The following is an 18,527-nucleotide window of genomic DNA, read 5'->3' as shown; positions in this document are numbered from 1 at the left end:
GAGTCTCAATTTCTTTTTCTATAATAGGAAAAAAATAATACTTGGTTAATAGAGTAGTTATAAGGATTAAGTGAGTCAATGTGTATAAAGCACTTAGGCCAGTTTCCGGCACCAAGTCAGCCTCACGTCGTGGTAGTTATGACAGTAACCAGGATTCTTTCAATGGAAAGTAACAATAGAAGCAACCCTTCTGAATCCACTTGGGAAATTGCATCGGGCCGTCCCTCCACCTCTCCTGTTTCTCTGTTTCAGTCTCACTTGTTCCTGCTGAAGAACTTCCACATTCTATAGGGTGCAACTGAACCCTGAAACCGTTGGCTTTTCTCAGCTTTACCATTAGAGAGAAAATCCCTCTTTCTCCTTCCTTACAATTCAAAAGTCCAGGAGACTACAGTTGCTAGCACTGTACTGTATGACTTGCTAAAAGAGTATAACTCGAGTGTTCTCACCAAACAATAACGAAAAAGGGTGAATGTGTAAGGTGACTGACATATTAATTAGCTCAGTGGGGGAATCTTTTCATAATATGTATGTTCAGTTCAGTTCAGTTGCTCAGTCGTGACCGACTCTTTGCGACCCCATGAATTGCAACACGCCAGGCCTCCCTGTCCATCACCAAGTCCCGGAGTTTACCCAAACTCATGTCCATCGAGTTGGTGATGCCATCCAGCCGTCTCATCCTCTGTTGTCCCCTTCACCTCCTGCGCCCCAATCCCCTCAGCATCAGGGTCTTTTCCAGTGAGTCAACTCTTCACATGAGGTGGCCAAAGTATTGGAGTTTCAGCTTCAGCATCAGTCCTTCCAATGAACACCCAGGACTGATCTCCTTTAGAATGGACTGGTTGGATCTCCTTGCAGTCCAAGGGACTCTCAAAAGTCTTCTCCAGCACCACAGTTCAAAAGCATCAATTCTTCAGTGCTCAGCTTTCTTCACAGTCCAACTCTCACAGCCATACATGTATATCATATCAAATCAGCTTATTATATGCTTTAAATATCTTGAGTGAGTGAGTGAAAGTTGCTCAGTTGTGTCTGACTCTTTGTGACCCCATGGACTATACAGTCCATGGAATTCTCCAGGCCACAATATTGGAGTGGGTCGCCATTCCCTTCTCCAGGAGATCTTCTCAACCCAGGGATAAAACCCAAGTCTTCCTCATTGCAGGCGAATTCTTTACCAGCTGAGCCACAAGGGAAGCACTACAACTTTATTTTTTGATTATACCTTATAAAGCTGGAAAAGGGAAAGGATTTTAACTAATGAAGGCAGGTTGAAACCCTTGCCCACCCTTTGGCAAAAGGTTTGCAGCTCTCACTAGGACCACTTAGTGCGGTGAACGAGGAGATCAGGTTTCAGAAGAGATGCGATGTATTTTCTGGAACAAAGGAGAAAATAGATCAGGTAGACAAATAGTTGAGGGCTTTCTCTATGGCTCAGGGGTAAAGACTCCACCTGCAATGCAGAAGACACAGGAGACATGGGCTCAATCCCTGGATTGGGAAGATCAACTGGAGGAGGAAAATGGCAACACATTCCAGTATTCTTGCCTATAATAATCCCATGGAAAGAGGACCCTGATGGGCTACAATCCAAAGGGCCTCAAAGAGTTGGACACGACTAAGCATGGCATGGGATGGTGGACAACAGTTGACACCAAAGACCATTCATATTATCACCATCACCATCAGTACCATTACAGGATTCAGTTTCTTTAAACACCTCACATAGTTCATTGGAGTCTGAGGGTCCTCGGCAAATTTCAATGGCAATTGACAAAAGAAAGTTTAAACAGGAGTTAAAAAGAAAAAAAAGCCTCATTATTACTAAAGATCAGAATTCTATGGCCACTCTAATTCCTCAGGGAAGAACATTTTGACATCCAACACTCTGAACCTATGGTCAAGTGCATCTGTTGTCATTAAGATCTCCCTAAAGTTTAATTAAATTCATTTAAGTTATAGGTATTTCTATATGAATGCTTTCTGCTACTGCTGCTGCTGCTAACTTGCTTCAGTCGTGTCCTACTCTGTGTGACCCCATAGACGGCAGCCGACCAGGCTCCGCCGTCCCTGGGATTCTCCAGGCAAGAACACTGGAGTGGGTTGCCATTTCCTTCTCCAATGTGTGAAAGTGAAAAGTGAAAGTGAAGTCTCTCAGTCGTGTCCAACTGGTAGCGACCCCATGGACTGTAGCCCACCAGGCGCCTCTGTCCATGCGATTTTCTAGGCAAGAGTACTGCAGTGACTTGCCATTGCCTTCTCCGATGAATACTTTCTACTTGGTGGCAAAAACTTTTAAATCAAATTTGAGTATATTTGTTTCATTCTTTGTAATTATGTCCTTTTGACCAAAAGTATTGCATTTTTCTCTAAACTAGGTAAAATTTAATGCAAAAATAAAGGAAGCTGCTATATTCTGTTTATACTTTTGAAAAGTTATCTTTCAGGAGACTTTTGCAGTGATTATTCAGTTTCCTCTCTCTTCTCATATGGTTTCCATTTAGAGCCAATTATGTTGCAAACAACTTTTTATTTTTTGGTTTGTTTATTATTTTTGATGTGTTTTGCTCAGAAAAATGAGCAAATCTCCCCTCTCCCCTGTAGCTATAAGATTCTTATTAGTATTAATCAGACACATGAAATCGAGCTGGGATTCAAATCCTTAAGCTAGGATTTCTTGAAATGGTTGATGGGTCTTCCTTCAAGTAGGAAGAGTGAATCTTTGAATTGAAGGAATGTGAGGAATATTGATACTTGACTAGCAGAACTTTCTAGGCTATTAATGGCAATGACACCTGGGGTGGGGTGGGGTGAGGGAGGAGGTGTCATTGCCATTAATAGGCCATTAATTGGCTATTAATACTGGAACCAAAATTTTCCCTGAATTTACCACTATTGCTGTGTAGACAGAGAAGGAGCCATACTCCCTTGCCATTTGTATATTTTCTTAAGAGATACAGAATCTCAAAATTTCAGTAGTATACAGGAGAGAGAATTGTTCATAGATCTGTAAGGTTTTGGAAGCCATCGTGACAAAAGTTAAGTTCATTTATATTTTTATTGTAAAGTTTGGAATAATAATTTCAGTAATTCCTTTTCTCTTTGCCTAGAAAATTGTGAGGAGCTCTGGGCTTTACATAGCTGGATAGTCCTATTTTCTTGAATATTAACTATCAAGTGGCACTAGTGGTAAAGAACCTGCCTGCCAATGCAGAAGACATAAGTGAGGCGGGTTTCATTGCTGGGTTGGGAAGATCCCCTGGAGTAGGAAATGGCAACCCACTCTACTATTCTTACCTGAAGAATTCCCATGGACAGAGGAGCCTAGCGGGCTACAGTCCATAGGGTCACAAAGAGTTGGACATGACTGAAGTGACTTAGTACACACACAACGTCAAAGTTGAGTAGCAACAGAAGACAGTACAAAATCATTTACAAAGCAGTGGTATCTGTTTTGTCAAAATGATGAACAGAAATGGGACTGGGTGTTCAGTGGAGAAGATTCCCATGGGATGACTTCTTGAAGGCAAAGGAGCTTCAGTAAATTTTTAAGACTGAAGAGCAGAATACAGGAGATGATATTTTAATTGATAAGTGAGAAACACATTATCTATTTCTTGGCAGAGTGAGCAGGTTCATCAGGTTGGAGCAGAAGACTTATATAAGGGAGTTGAGGGATAAGGCTCTAATTATTTCTTAGTTTACATTATGGTTCATACTTTGTGTTGCTCTGTGGGCTTCAACAAATGTATAATGGCATGTATCCATCCTTAAAGTATCACACAGAAGAATTTACAGCCTTATAAATCTCCTGTGCTCCCTAGGGAATGAGTTTTAATTCTCATTTTTCACAAGGAACTTTCCTGAACATTGTCATGACCTACGTCTGAAAAGCTCTATTCAACAATATAAACAAAAATAAAAAGATTATCCCAATAATACTGGCCATGAAGGAAAGGATCGATTTCAGTTATACTCCTAATTGGCTTTGGTGTGACTTTAGATTCATCACCTGATTTTCTTTTTAAGAAGTAAATTTTTCTTCAATATACTACCTGGTAAGTTAGAAAATTTAGATTTAAGTGAAAATGACTAACAAACTCACCTACCATTGGCGAGGTGACATTTTTAGTGTACATCTTTCCTATTTTCTGTTTTCTGTGCATGCATTACTTTTATTAAAAATAAATGCGACATATTATTTTATATCCTTTTTTCAGTCAATACATAATGCTTCTGCTGCTGCTAAGTCGCCTCAGTCGTGTCCGACTCTGTGCGACCCCATAGATGGCAGCCCACCAGGCTCCGCCATCCCTGGGATTCTCCAGGCAAGAACACTGGAATGGGTTGCCATTTCCTTCTCCAATGTGTGAAAGTGAAAAGTGAAAGTGAAGTCGCTCAGTCTTGTCCGACTCGTAGCGACCCCATGGACTGTAGCCCACCAGGTTCCTCCGTCCATGGGATTTTCCAGGCAAGAGTACTTGAGTGGCTTGCCATTGCCTTCTCCAATACATAATAAATACTGTAATTGAGAGTTCTGCTACAATGTGCTTTTTAATGACTATGTAATAATGCACTGTGGGCTTCTCAGGTGGCTCAGTAAAGAATCCACCTGCTAATTCAGGTGATGCAGGAAACTGGAGTTCGATGCCTGTGTTGGGACGATCCCTTGGAGAAGGAAATGGCAATCCATTCCAGTATTCTTGCCACGATAATTCCACGGACAGAAGAGCCTGACTGGCTACAGTCCATGGGGTTGCAAAGAGTTGGACATGACTGAGCATGTACATACATGATAATCTACATTTGAGTTACAGATCTCATAAATTTGTGCATTATCATAATATAGTCATTATGGAATGTAGGAGTTTTGCTTTTTATTATACGTGAAGAGCTAAGAATCAAACAGGATGATGTCATTTATGGAAAGAACTTGAATTTGATTAGGAGACTGAGGCTTAACTCAACCTCTGACTTCATTGAGTTATCTAATCTTGAGTTTTGTTATTTATTCTTTCTGAATCTTGGTTTCCTTGCCTTTAAAGGCTAAGGGTTTTATTATTTTGTAACTGTGAGTTTTCTAGGATGTCATAGCAAATCAGCAAAGCATGTCTAAATTCTTTAATTAAAATTGTATAACTGACAGTAGTCTTTTCTCTGACTTTTTCAGTCTCTTTTCTTCTCTTTAACCTCAGGCACATCACATAGATTTAAATTAATTACAATCTTTGGTTAATAAAAAATTTACACCATTGGCCCACAAATGACCCCCTATAACTTTTTTTTGGGGTGCTAATATTATATACGAATCATCTGTGAATTCTCTATTCACACAGTAGACTAGTGTCTGCTAGTCAAAATCTACTAGTCAAGGCTGTTTACTAAACAAAAAATGTCTTCTAGTCACAATCTAAGTTGTCATTTTTAAATGTAAATGTCATCTGTTTCATTCACCATTATGTCTGTAGCACCTAGTATAGTGTGTGGCATATACTGTTGCTCAGACAGTGTATGTTTCTTGATTGAAAGGCCTTCACATGGACCCGTTCCCCGGATGAAACTTTACTGGTAGAGGAGACACTATTGTCAACGCTTGCTAAAGTGTGAACATTAGCAAAAGAGCCAGGCGATTAATATAAACTTACGCTGTTGAAGTTGGTAATGACTGTAACTGGAGGATAAAGCAGATATATTTACTAGGGAAAGATAGGCAGCAGCAAATGACTGAACAAAAACCTTATTAAATGGTAGTTAAGAAAAAACAAAAATTAACAAAACTCTCATCGCATATTGTGATGAAAACACAATGCTTGGAACATAGCACCTTCAAGAAATGCATACCTTTGTCCCTGCAATAACAGGGGGATAGGAGAGGAAAACTCCAAATAGCGTCACTTTTCAAATGAAGATATGAAACTCAGAAGAGTTGTGTGACCTCTCAACATCCGATAGCTACTAAGTGGAACCTCTAGGATTCACACTGTATTTGCTTGACCACGAAGGTATGAGCCTTAAATGTGTGATGAGAAATTGTCTGAAAATGGTATTAGAAGTCTTCAGAAAATGTGAGAAAGATCCCTTTTGAAATACCTTTATTATTCGAACTGTTTCCCAATCAAGGAAGTAGACTTCCATTTTAGGAAACCATATGGAGAGGGCATCACTAAACTCTCAAAATTTTACCCTTTCTTGTTCTTTTGTCTGGTGCTTCATGGCCACAGAATACCTTGGCTATCCCTGTATTGCATATAGGTAAGCCAGAAGATGAACTCCATTAGCATTAATGTTTTGCAAAAGTCTTTTTTTCTCCGTCTTGACTTGATGTTTCTCCTTTACTCTCCCTGGTGGGAATTGCCGGTTGCAGCAGATTTCCTTTTCTCCCTGGAATGAGTAGATCATATCTGAGTTGCACTGCCAGTGTACTTGATACTATCTTTATGCTGTTACAGAATTATAGTAGAGGACACAGTGGATTGGCGACCCCATGACAAGATTGTCCTCAGCTCCTCTTCATATGAGCCTCACGAAGCAGAGGTCCTCACTGTGAAAGAAGTCAGGGGCTACCATATTAGGATCCATGAACGGCTCAGACACCGACACATCGGTAAGTCTTTGGTTTGTTACTTAAGGGAAGTGAATGAGCCAAGAAAAACGTGCTCAGCAACCTGCCTGGGGACCTTGGATCCAACTGGTGTTCAGAGGGGATGGATAATACTTTACTGCTGCCCTAGGCTCATCCTAGAAGGCTTTATCTCCATCCCTTCATTAATTTTATTGCCTAATTTAAAAAAAAAAGAAACTTTGATGTGAGGGAATTTTTTTAAAACTTTTTATTTATAATGGCAAGCCTAGAAGCAAGCAGAAGGGTTAAGAAACTTGTTCAAGGTCACCAGGCATTTTCATGGCTAAGCCAGAATAAACCTCATGGGAGATGAGTTTCCAGTTCATTTCCTGGTACATTGAATCACACAACCACTTAGAATGTGGTGGTTATTGTAAATAATGACTCCTTAGTTTTTCCATACTTAGGAATGTGTCCTTTCTGACATGAAGTTCATTTTATGTACTGACTACCGCTGCTGCCCCAAATTATATATAAATAAATAAAGTCAAATACCTCTTTCTTTTTTTTAAAAAAAGTACTGAATATTTTAATACACTATATACACTTAAAATACATTGCATATAAATAATAAATAACCATGTTTCCTGGTTCAGTCTAATAAATGCATTTAACCCAGGAAATATAGCTAATAAGTAATATAACAGGGAAATAAAGCGATAAGGGGTTATCTTTTCAGTCTCTGATATTTGACAGGGAAATACATGTTTTCAGCAGGTCATATCTAAAGCTTTCCAAGTCATAGTTTTAAGGATGATTTTATTTCTAAACAGAGGCAGGGAAAAGAAAACTCGTCATCAATCCCTGCCTGTGATATGCAAACGTGCAATACAAATGCGGGGAGGGGGACGAAGTAACAAAGTTGCGAGACTGGGGAGGCTCCTTCTGAGGGTGATGAGCTTCAGACCTGCCAGGAGAGGCGCTGCCGCTGCTGCTTTGGATCTGTCGCTGCCTCAGTGGATCTGGGATTCCTCACTCAGAAGAAAGAGGTTCAGGAACAGTGCACTACTAAACGCGGAAATCTCACACTGGCGAGTTAAAGGAAGGGGGCTGGGGACCCCACTAATTGGACCGGTCTGCCCTGACATCCCGGTCCCAGGACCCATCGTGACTGAGGAGAAATGAATTCGCGTTCAGAGGCTCCCACTCTGATCCCAAGGAGAGACTAGTGAACGGGCTTTTCATTTCTCAGCTGACATTTGTGGAGAACGCCCGAGGAAAAGCAAACCTTAATGTTGGGAGGACTTCTGCGGGGAAACGAGTGTTTTCGTTTGTCAGGTTGGCCGAGTCCCTAACTGGCGATCTCCGAAACAGGTTTTTTAACGTTTTTCCTTCCTGTTGCCCCAGGAAGTGCCCACGTCATGGAGGGTGGCCGACACATTCGTTTGGCTGCTGAGGTTGGTCTTTTGACCCGAAACATACAAATCCAGGGTGATACATCATGCAGAGGGAGACTACTTGTGGGGTCCTTCAGGAAGTCCAGCGTGGAAGAATTTTCAGGTAAATGAAAATTTAAGTTAATAAGCACTATGAATTGGATGCTATGGGACCCTCCGAAATTACAATGGTGGGAATTTTCATTTATAAAACAAAATGTTTGGAATAGATGCTCGTTTATGCTCTGAGAAGCTATGAATTTTCAGTCCTAATCTGTGCTTAATTATCAGTGTGATGTTAAAATAATATTCTAGCTATCAGCACATAGGCACATTTTTACCTCAGAAAGAAAAAATAAATATATAAAGAAAAACCATCTTCAGCAGATGTGAAATTTCCTCTGCTTTGAAATTGTAGATGATTTAATGACCACTTGAATTTTATCTCTTTCCTGAATTTTTATTACTCTTCCCAGTAGCATGCTTTATCTGATGGCAGACCTCATCTCATGCTATAAATTAATAGTGTAAATTTAAATAAGAAGATTTCCATATTCTAGACTGCTTTAGGGATCAGTTCAATTTCTCTCATTTCCTTCAAGCTTTAGCTCTTCTGGAATGTTGTGAAATAATTTTATTGGTACCTTATTTCTGAAACTTGGGTTCCTTAAAAATGATTCCAGTGTTGTTTCCTAGTCACATAAAGCTCCATCTTAGAAAGTCACTTTCTACTTAAGGCTCTGAGAAGGCCTAGAGTAAAGGATCTAAGCACTTCCCATATATATTGAGCATGGAACAATTTTTGTGGGCACATCTGTTTTCAGTTAAGTTCAGTCACTTGGTCATGTCCGACTCTTTGTGACCCCACAGACTGCAGCATGCCAGACTTCCCTCTCCATCACCAACTACCAGAGCTTGCTCAAACTCATGTCCATCGAGGCGGTGATGTCCATCTCATCCTCTGTCGTCCCCTACTCCTCCTGCTTTCAATCTTTCCCAGCATCAGGGTCTTTTCCAATGAGTCAGTTCTTCACATCAGGTGGCCAGTATGATAAAGGATGGTGTTTGGACCTTAAGTCAAAAGTTCAGGGTTTCTGGTTCATAGAACAAGCTCTCTCTCCATAAGCACTAGCTCCATCAGTTTCTTTCTTTCTTTTTTGGCCACATGGTCGGGTATAAAGTGAAAGTGTTGGTTGCTCTCAGTCATGTCTGACTCTTTGTGACCCCTTGGACTGTAGCCCACCAGGCTCCTCTGTATGCAGGATCTTAGTTCCCTGACCATGGATTGAACCCTTGTTCCCCTTCCTGCCCAGACATTGGAAGCATGGGTCTTAACCACTGGACTGCCAGGGAAGTCCCCTCCATCAGTTTTGAACAGAAGTGATCTAAATCTCCCTTCTTGGCTAGAGGACATTTGACAGTATCTGGAGACATTTTGCTTGTCACAACTTTGGTGGAGCTTCTGCATCTAGTAGTGGATGCTCAACAGTCTACAATGTGTGAGACAGTCTCCCTCAAGAAAGGATAACCTGGACCAAAATGTCAGTTATGTTGAGGTGGAGTAACCCTGCTCTGGAAGGCTAGACAGAGTCCGAGTCCTTGTCATGGTGGTGGTCATGTAAAAACAAATCTACCCTGCAGTTTGTGAAGACAGAGAATTAGGAAGGGAGTGCAAGACAGGGCCCCTTTACACAGTACCTGCAGGCCAGGCTAGAACCTGATCGCGAGAGCAGGACAGGAGGCTGGTTCTTATTGCTGAGCACCAGAGCTGGACCCTCACTACCTTCAACGCTGGCTCAGTTCTGAGCCTCTGGCTTGCTGGTTGGGGCTCCGAAAACATCCCCAGGAAAGGGACAGAGAATCTTAATGCAGTGCTTCTTATAGACTAGGAACTACTCTGGTTTTCATGCCTATTTTATCTCATTGAATCCTAATATCCCAGTGAGAGAGACATTTTATCCTCGGTTTTATAGATGAGGAAACAGAGTCTATAATAAAATTGCCTGCTAATTCATAAAACTCCATTATGAGCTTTAGAACTTCTTGAGGGTAAGGCTGAGGTTTTCAGCCCTGTTTTCTTAGTATGGTATTATATCTGCTGTGTATGAGGTCCTCAATAAATATGAGTGAGTTAAATAAATGAACAGTAAGAAAAGTCATCCAGCTTGGAAGGTAACATTCAAATTTAAGCCTGATTCTGAAGCTGTTAATAAGCTTTTAATTTTGTAATCACTTTAGGTTTGTAAAAAAGTTGCAAAGACGGTATGAAGAGTTCCTGTATACCTTTCAATCTGTTTTCCCTAACATGAAAATCTAATATAACTCTGGTACGTTTTTGACAGCCAGCAAATTAACCTTACTGAATTAGTGTTAACTGAACTTAAGATATTATTCCAGATTCCACATGTTTTTCCACTATGGTCCTTTTTCTGTTTCAGAATCCAGTACAGATCCCCACATTGTATTAAGAACCCTTGCACTTTTCTGTAACATATTCCAGAGCCTGGATGATGTAAGACCTACAGGTGTGGGGTCAAGGATGCCAGCTACAGTGTTGAATGGTTACAGGGCAGAAAAGCAGGCCAGGGCTTAACAATCCCCAGTTTTAAATCAGGGTCTTCTGTCATTCCCTTCCTTCTGACCAGTAATACCCAACAAGTTATGCTCAGAATTATGATAAACATAAAGAAAAAATAAGAAAACAGTTGTGAACAAAATCATTGTTTAATTCTCCATCTGAATGCTCAGATATTTTAAGTATTTACTATTGATTAGTTTTCAGCTGTTGATTAATATGCACACAAGTGAAAAGAGGTCTTATACAGTCTAAAACCATGAATTAAAACAGTGCAAGGATGACAGGAAAAAAGACACTAAGTAAAACAATAATGATACATTGCCTTGAATGAGATTCTAGAACTGTTTCCCAGCCTGTAAACTAAGCTTTTACATGTGGACACACGCTGGCATTGGTGTGCTTTGTGCCAGAGTTCTCAGAGGCAGGTTCCATGACTATTTAGCTATGTGCTGCTAGCAAGGGTTGCTTTAAATTACATTGAAACGTGGTATCACCCGACAAATAATTTGTAAATGTTTTCTCATTCTGTGAATATTTCCATACCATCAACTAGTGTGTCTCTGAGAAACCAGCATCCTCTGAGAAATCTAGATATAGTGGAATTCTGTTTGACCATTCAGAAAGACACACAAACTTCATTTGTCCTTACAGTAGTTTGGTTTTTCAGTAGATTGATTTGCAAGGGTTCAGGTTTCTCATCTGTGAAAAGGGGGTAAGGAAGGTGGGGGATTAAGACTGGACCATCTGTGCTTTAAATACTAAAACACCACAACTCCCTTCCTTTTTAATGAGGGAAATAACTTTATAGTTTACCTTGGGCAGTAACTTTAAAAAAGAAGAATAAAGAAAAGAAGTGAGGGTCAAAGTTGTGGTCTACCTAGCGAAGGACACGTGATGTCTCTTCTCTTAGCACAGGGCTGTTCTCCAGTCATGGGAATCTCAGTGCATACCTGTTTGTTTTATTCTACCATGTCACACATACTCTCCACTGGGCCTCCATAGGGGTTAACGGTACAGCCTCTGCATCCATATGCCTGGATCCAAGTCCTAGTGTGCTGCTTAAACTTTCTCTGCCTCAATTTCTTGTCTGTAAAATGGAGATAACTGCATCTGTAATAGGATTTTTACAAAAATTAAGAGTATATATATCACACACATATACATATATGTCTGGTATATAATTAGTGCTATATTAGAGTTAGATTTTATGTTTATTAATCCACCTCATTTCCCCCCATATTCATGTTATTATCTATTTTATCATGAGTCTATACACTGACAAATTCGTGTTCATTATACTTTAAAATCTGTCTAGTGGCTATATTTTATGCTGTATTTTAACAATATCTGCTTAAAACAGAACCAATAAAATCCCCAATAAGACTAAATAATTTACTATCCTCCCCTGACATAAAAAAAAATGTAGAAAATCCTCTTATTGTGAAAAGGAAACAAGAAATATAATGTGGCTAGGATAACAATACAGAAAAAGAAAATTCAGAGTCTTTAAGGTCACTTAATAGAGAAGGCAATGGCAACCCACTCTAGTACTCTTGCCTGGAAAATCCCATGGTCGGAGGAGCCTGGTAGGCTGCAGCCCATGGGGTTACTAAGAGTCAGGCATGACTGAGTGACTTCATTTTCACTTTTCACTTTCCTGCATTGGAGAAGGAAATGGCAACCCACTCCAGTGTTCTTGCCTAGAGAATCCCAGGGATGGGCGAACCTGGTGGGCTGCCGTCTATGGGGTTGCACAGAGTCGGACACAACTGAAACGACTTAGTATTAGTAGCAGCAAGGTCACTTAAAAATATATTATTGGCTTTATCATGTCTTCATCAAGAAGAATGTTATGTTTCTGGACATCTATTGAGCAGAAGTTTTGTACTTATGCTCTTCTTTAAAAATGATTAAGATATTGTATATAGTTAGCCATTTTTTCTTTCATATAATATCTCTGTGGGTAAAGCTGTGACCTTTTCACATGGGGTTACTGAAAAGAAGTATGACTTTGGGGTGAGTGGCCAGAAGTCATATTCCCTTCATTCTTAGCTGCTTCCTTGACCCAGTCCTGAAGACGGGTACCCAGAATCTTTAAACTAGCTGTGCCCATCCCCAAAGCCTCTCTCCTTCCCCTGTCTTCCTGTCATCTTCCTCTCCATCCTATGACCAGACTCTTAAGAATGTACAGGGAACTTTTCAGGAAGTATTGTGATATTTTTTAATGATTCAGATTTTATTAGTGAGACTCGATGACATAAAATATAGTGCTTGTGCTTAAACTAAATTATTATATTTTAATGAAAAATCTGCATGTCCTGATGCCATTCAATGGACCATCCTTATGACTCTTGAGGGGAGGACAAAACAAGTACCTGCTAATGTGCATTTTGCTTGCAGGTATCCTTCAACTTTTCAATGTGGAAATTCAGAACTTTGGGTCACCGCTGTATTCATCCATTGAACTCACTAATGTGTCAGCAGGATCCTGGATAATATCTTCTACTCTGCACCAAAGCTGCGGTGGGGGCATCCATGCAGCTGTCAGTCAGGGGATCATTTTAAATGACAATGTGGTGTTTAGCACTGCTGGCCATGGCATCGATCTGGAGGGTCAGGACTATTCTCTCTCTAATAACCTTGTAGTTCTGATGACACAGTCAACATGGTCTCCTGTTTGGGTGGCAGGAATCAAAGTGAACGAAGCAAAGAACACCCATCTCCATGGCAACGTTGTGGCAGGATCTGAGAGACTTGGTTTTCACATCCAGGGCCACGGGTGTTCCTCTCCTGAGTCTCTTTGGTCTGACAACGTGGCCCACTCAAGTCTTCATGGCCTTCATCTCTATAAGGGGAGTGGACTTGACAACTGCACTGGTATCTCTGGCTTCTTGGCTTTCAAGAACTTTGACTATGGTGCTATGCTCCAAGTGGAGAACAGCTTGGAAATTGAGAACCTCACTCTGGTAGACAATACTGTTGGCCTTTTCGCAGCAGTTTATGTGTCTTCCGCTCCACAGTGTTATATCCGAAATCTACAGATTGTGCTTAGGAGTTCAGTCATTGTGGCCACTAGCTCATCTTTTGACTGCATTCAAGACAGAGTTAAACCACATTCTGCCAACTTGACATCACCCGATCGAGCTCCTTCCAATCCCAGAGGGGGTCGAGTGGGTATTCTGTGGCCGGTATTCACCTCAGAACCAAATCGGTGGCCTCAGGAGCCATGGCACAAAGTGAGGAACGGCCATTTGATTTCAGGCATCATGAAACTTCAAGGTAAGAATTTTGGGTTTCCAAGCAATGTAGTCTAACACATCTGTACATAGAACCCATAGAACCTTTAATAGCATCTTGAAAGTGTATCATCAAAAGGGTACAGTATAGTTTGGTGCTTGCTGCCCAGTTGATCAGCTACTGGGCATTGATAACCACAGGGGTGGTTTATTAATATAATGACAGTGAGTGGCTCATTGAGGAACAAAATTGGGTCATTTGTAGAGATGAACCTTGAGTCTGCCATACAGGGTGAAGTAAATAAAAAAGAGAAAAATATTGTATAGTAATAAATGTATGTGGAATCTAGAAAAATGGTACAGATGAACCTAGTTCCAGGGCAGGAATAGAGATGCAGATATAGAGAATGGACTTGTGAATACAGGGTCGGAGAGGGGAGAGTGGGAGATTAGGTTTGACATAAATACACTCCTGTGTGTAAAATAGATAGTGGGAACCTGCTGTATAGCACAGAGAGCTCAACTTGATGCTCTGTGATGACCTTGAAGGCTGGGATGGGAGAGTGAGGTTCAAGAGGGAGGGTATATGTGTGGAGTTGGCTTAGTTGCTAAGTCATGTCCTACTCTTGTGACCCCATGGACTGTAGACTGCCAGGCTCCTCTGTCCATGGGATTCTCTAGGCAAGAATACTGGAGTGGATTGCCATTTCCTTCTTCTGAGGATCTTTCTGACCCAGGGATTGAACCTGGGGCTCCTGCATTGCAGGAAGACTCTTTACCAACTGAGCTACAAGGGAAGCCCAAGATTGGGAATATACATATATATATATATACACACACACACACATTGCTGATTTACTTTACTGTACAGCAGAGACTTAACACAAAATTGTAAAGCAATTATATCCCAATAATAGAAAATAGGAAAAAAGTCACCGCTGTATACATGTTGAAGAGCTTTCACAGGGAAATATTTAATTTGATCATATACCTGGTGTTGTTTTTCCTATCACACAGAGGAGGAAATTGATACAGGGAGGTTGTGCCTTAGTGAGGTTGTTAAGAATCTGGTGGGGCAGCCAGGATTAAATTGGGTTATACTACAATCTATGCAGAAAATCTCTCTCAGATCTCTTTTGTACTATTGTATTCACTCCCCATTCAATTTTGACCAAAACTTTTATGGAAAGAATTGCTTGTAAGATGTCAGTGTGTTGGAATGCTCTTCTATTTTGCATACAGTGTCCATGCCTTCAAGAATTAAGGGTATTTTAAGTCAAGATTTATGTAAACTCCTGGAACTATGCTGGGCAGTAACTTAAACTTACTCCCGGACATTAGTCTATGAATATTTAGTTATGTAGTCTGTACTTGTGGCTGGTTATTTACATGATATAATGTTATAATATTAATACTTTATAAACATTTTTTTTTCAGATGTGACCTTTTCGAGTTTTGTGAAGAGTTGCTATAGTGATGATCTAGATGTTTGCATTCTGCCCAATGCAGAGAACACTGGAATTGTGCCTCCAATAATGGCAGAGAGGACCAGTATGCTAAAGATCAAAGATAAAAACAAGTTCTACTTTCCTCCTTTACAAACCAGGTACCAGTTTTGGTATTTGTAGTAAGCCATATTTATGAAGGATTTGGTAATTCTCCAAGTACCTGAATATGTTTTTTAAACAAGGATAAAATCATCAATGAGATTAGAGATAAGCCTTTCTAGAAAGATACACTGGATTCATTAGCCCCAATTCTTTCCCCTCTTATATCCATGCCTTTGAGATATGATTTTTGCAATCTCTGTCACTAAGCAGAGACTGTTTCTCACTCCCTTGAATCGGGGATATGCCTGCTGTGTCCTCTGACAGACACAAATGCAGAAGTAATGAATTGCAAGTTTTATTGATATTAATTTTTTAAATCTTTGTTAGAGATACTTCTCTGGGATGTTTTCAGAATCAATGGAAAAAATTGACCCTAATTCTTGAATCTTCTGTGGAGTACAGCATCACCAGTCTTCAGAAGGAGGCTTGAGAGCCCTTGTGCAGGGACTTGTGTGGAAGGAGACCATGGCTGCTGTCAGGAATCCCTAAAATGAATGATATGACTCATATTTATACTCAGACCAGGCCTAACTACTACTATTCATGAACAAATGATCTTAGAGTTGCATTAAAAAATCAATTTGAAAACTAGACAAGGAATTGTTTTTTTTCTTTGCATAAGAGGGAGTGGGAAAGTCAGAAGGAGGGAGAACGGATTACTTTATTTCTCCTATAACACTGGGGGAACTTTAGTTGTAATAAAGGAATCAGGAAATCCCACCTTAATTAGAAAGTTTGTGTGTTTGGTCCAGCACCAGTTTCTTTTTGATGCATTTCCCTGAAACATTTTTAGAACCTCAACATTATTAGGCATACAGTTTGTGTTATTCTGTCATTTTTTTTTCTATTGTCCAGTCTTCCTTATGTTCATGTCTTACCTATGGGATGAAATAGTTATAAAGCTAAATGATACTAGTATTTGATTCTTTGTTCTATTAATACCTGACACATGGTAGACATGCAATAAACAATAATTAATTATTACTAATGGTACCTAAAAATATTAGCCCAGAGGAAATTGCATTGATTCTCTATAATTCAGTGTTATAATTGCCAATGACTTGTTTATATACCCTGCTTGACTCTGAATTCTGGTGCCTATCTTTATCACCATTGTATTCCCCAATGTACAAATATTAGGTTTTCAGTAGATATTTGTTGAATGTAAACATCTTTTTTCCCCTACATTATATATAGTACAAGTATAATTGATATTTATAATGATAATCTTAAAATACTGCAAGTCCCCAAAGTTCCATAAAGCAATGATTACGTTATATTTAGTAAATATTAGAAGCAAATTTATTGTATCTTTCATTTTAGAAAGCTAGTCATCTGTGTTAAGATTATATAACTTGATATACAGAATATTTGGTTAATAAGAATGTCTTTCTTCTTGACCAAATAACTGTGCAATATCTTTTCCTATCATGTTATTTCTTATCTATGTACACATTATTAGTAATAAAATTTTGTTGAATTTATTTTTCACAGTGTCAGCACTATCAATGTATGTTTTCTTTTTGCTGCTTATCATGGAAATGAGACAGTTGCTTTCTATCGATATTCACAGGAAAGATTTAGAAACACTGGTCTGCTCTGAATCAGATTGTGAAAGCCCTGGAAAATATCTCTTTAAGGATCTGGATGGGAGAGCCCTGGGTCTGCCCCCACCAGTTTCTATATTTCCTAAAACTGAAGCAGAATGGACTGGATCCTTCTTCAACACAGGTCAGTTAGTTCTATGAGAACTTGACAACTCTAGCAGAGGGAGTGTGAACAGAACTGAGATGGTTTGGTTATGTGGTCCAGGGGAACAAAATATACTGAAAAAGAACTGAGCTATAGAGTTGGAGTCTGTGCCAATGAGCTGCCCAACTCACCTCTATCTCAGAAACGAAGTGAAGTGAAAGTCACTCAGTCGTGTCCGACTCTTTGTGACCCCATGGATTATACAGTCCATGAAATTCTCCAGCCAAAATACTGGAGAGGGGAGCCTTTCCCTTCTCCAGGGCATCTTCCCAACCAAGGGACTGAACCCAGGTTTCCCACATTGCAGGTGGATTCTTTACCAGCTGAATCACAAGGGAAGCCCAGGAATATTGGGTGCTTAACAGCTGTCACTTAATAGCTTAACAGCTGTCACCACACCACTGTTTGGCCCTCCATGAGATTGCCTGTGGTCCATGTCAAAGGTGCGATTGCTGACACCCCCCTGTGTACTGGTGAAAAGAACAGTCCTCTCACTAGCTTGGTCACCTGGGCCTGCAGTATTTCACAATGTCTGCCTTGGAAGCCAGTCTTCTGGCTTCTGAATCCATCTTTCTCTGCCATCAGAACTAACTGCTTTCATTCTGGAAAGGGTGGTAGAGTAGATGGCATGTTTTCTTTTTTTGCCTTCCCTTTCTCTATCTTCTAATTATCCTTGGGGGACTGTGAGCAAATCCCTTCTTCTTGCTTTTACAACTGAAGCCCATTCAGCTATCAGTTTTGATTGCTGGACCCCTGGAGAGATCATCTTTCTACTTCCACAAACAATGTGACTTTGAGTTTACATTTTTATTCAGGTGAAAACTACAGCAAATAAATCTAAAAAACTTCCCCAGATTTATTCCCACTTCATTGGTTGATTCTTTTCAGACTTCTTTTCTAGGCTCCCTTTCTCTTTCGGGGCTTCCCTGATGGCTCAGATGGTAAAGGATCCACCTGCGATACGGGACACCCAGGTTTGATGTCTGGGTGGGGAAGATCCCCTGGAGAAGGGAATGGCAACCCACTGCAGTATTCTTGCCTGGAGAATCCCATGGACAGAGGAGCCTCATCTGTGTGGTCGCAAAAAGTTGGACATGACTGAGCGACTAACACTTTCACTTTTGCTTTCTCTTTTGAAGTTCCGAATATTTCAAGACATCCTCAGACCTCTTCTTTTCCTATTATGCCCCCAAGTCCAGAGTTGAAAGTACCATTTAATGTTGATGACCTCCAGTTTATATCTCCATCCCAAACTCCTCCATGAACTGTGGTCTGTTATATCCAGCTGACATCTGGGAAGTATAATTAGCATGTCAGACTCAACATGGCCCCAAATGGAATTCTTGAACTCTG

General features: G+C 40.2%; 1 protein-coding gene across 3 annotated transcripts in view; it reads left to right on the top strand.

Moving 5' to 3' along the window:
• PKHD1 (PKHD1 ciliary IPT domain containing fibrocystin/polyductin) overlaps window positions 1-18,527 on the top strand; it is a 448,361-nt gene that overhangs the window by 318,620 nt on the left and 111,214 nt on the right. For 2 of the 3 annotated variants that reach the window (XM_055406831.2, XM_088831515.1), the window contains exons 55-59: window positions 6,450-6,604; window positions 7,970-8,122; window positions 12,977-13,855; window positions 15,250-15,418; window positions 16,996-17,153. In XM_055406831.2, the coding sequence (XP_055262806.2) occupies window positions 6,450-6,604; window positions 7,970-8,122; window positions 12,977-13,855; window positions 15,250-15,418; window positions 16,996-17,153 (1,514 nt within the window). Of the gene's footprint in view, window positions 1-6,449; window positions 6,609-7,969; window positions 8,123-12,976; window positions 13,856-15,249; window positions 15,419-16,995; window positions 17,154-18,527 lie in introns of all 3 variants that reach the window. The other variant, XM_088831516.1, reaches the window with a different exon arrangement.

This window comes from Moschus berezovskii, chromosome 23 (assembly GCF_049115385.1).
Source record: "Moschus berezovskii isolate FMDL1 chromosome 23, NW_MosBer_1.0, whole genome shotgun sequence".
NCBI classification, from domain to species: Eukaryota; Metazoa; Chordata; class Mammalia; order Artiodactyla; family Moschidae; genus Moschus; species Moschus berezovskii.
Note: the sequence above shows the minus strand (reverse complement) of the source record. Positions and strands in the feature narration are given on the sequence as shown.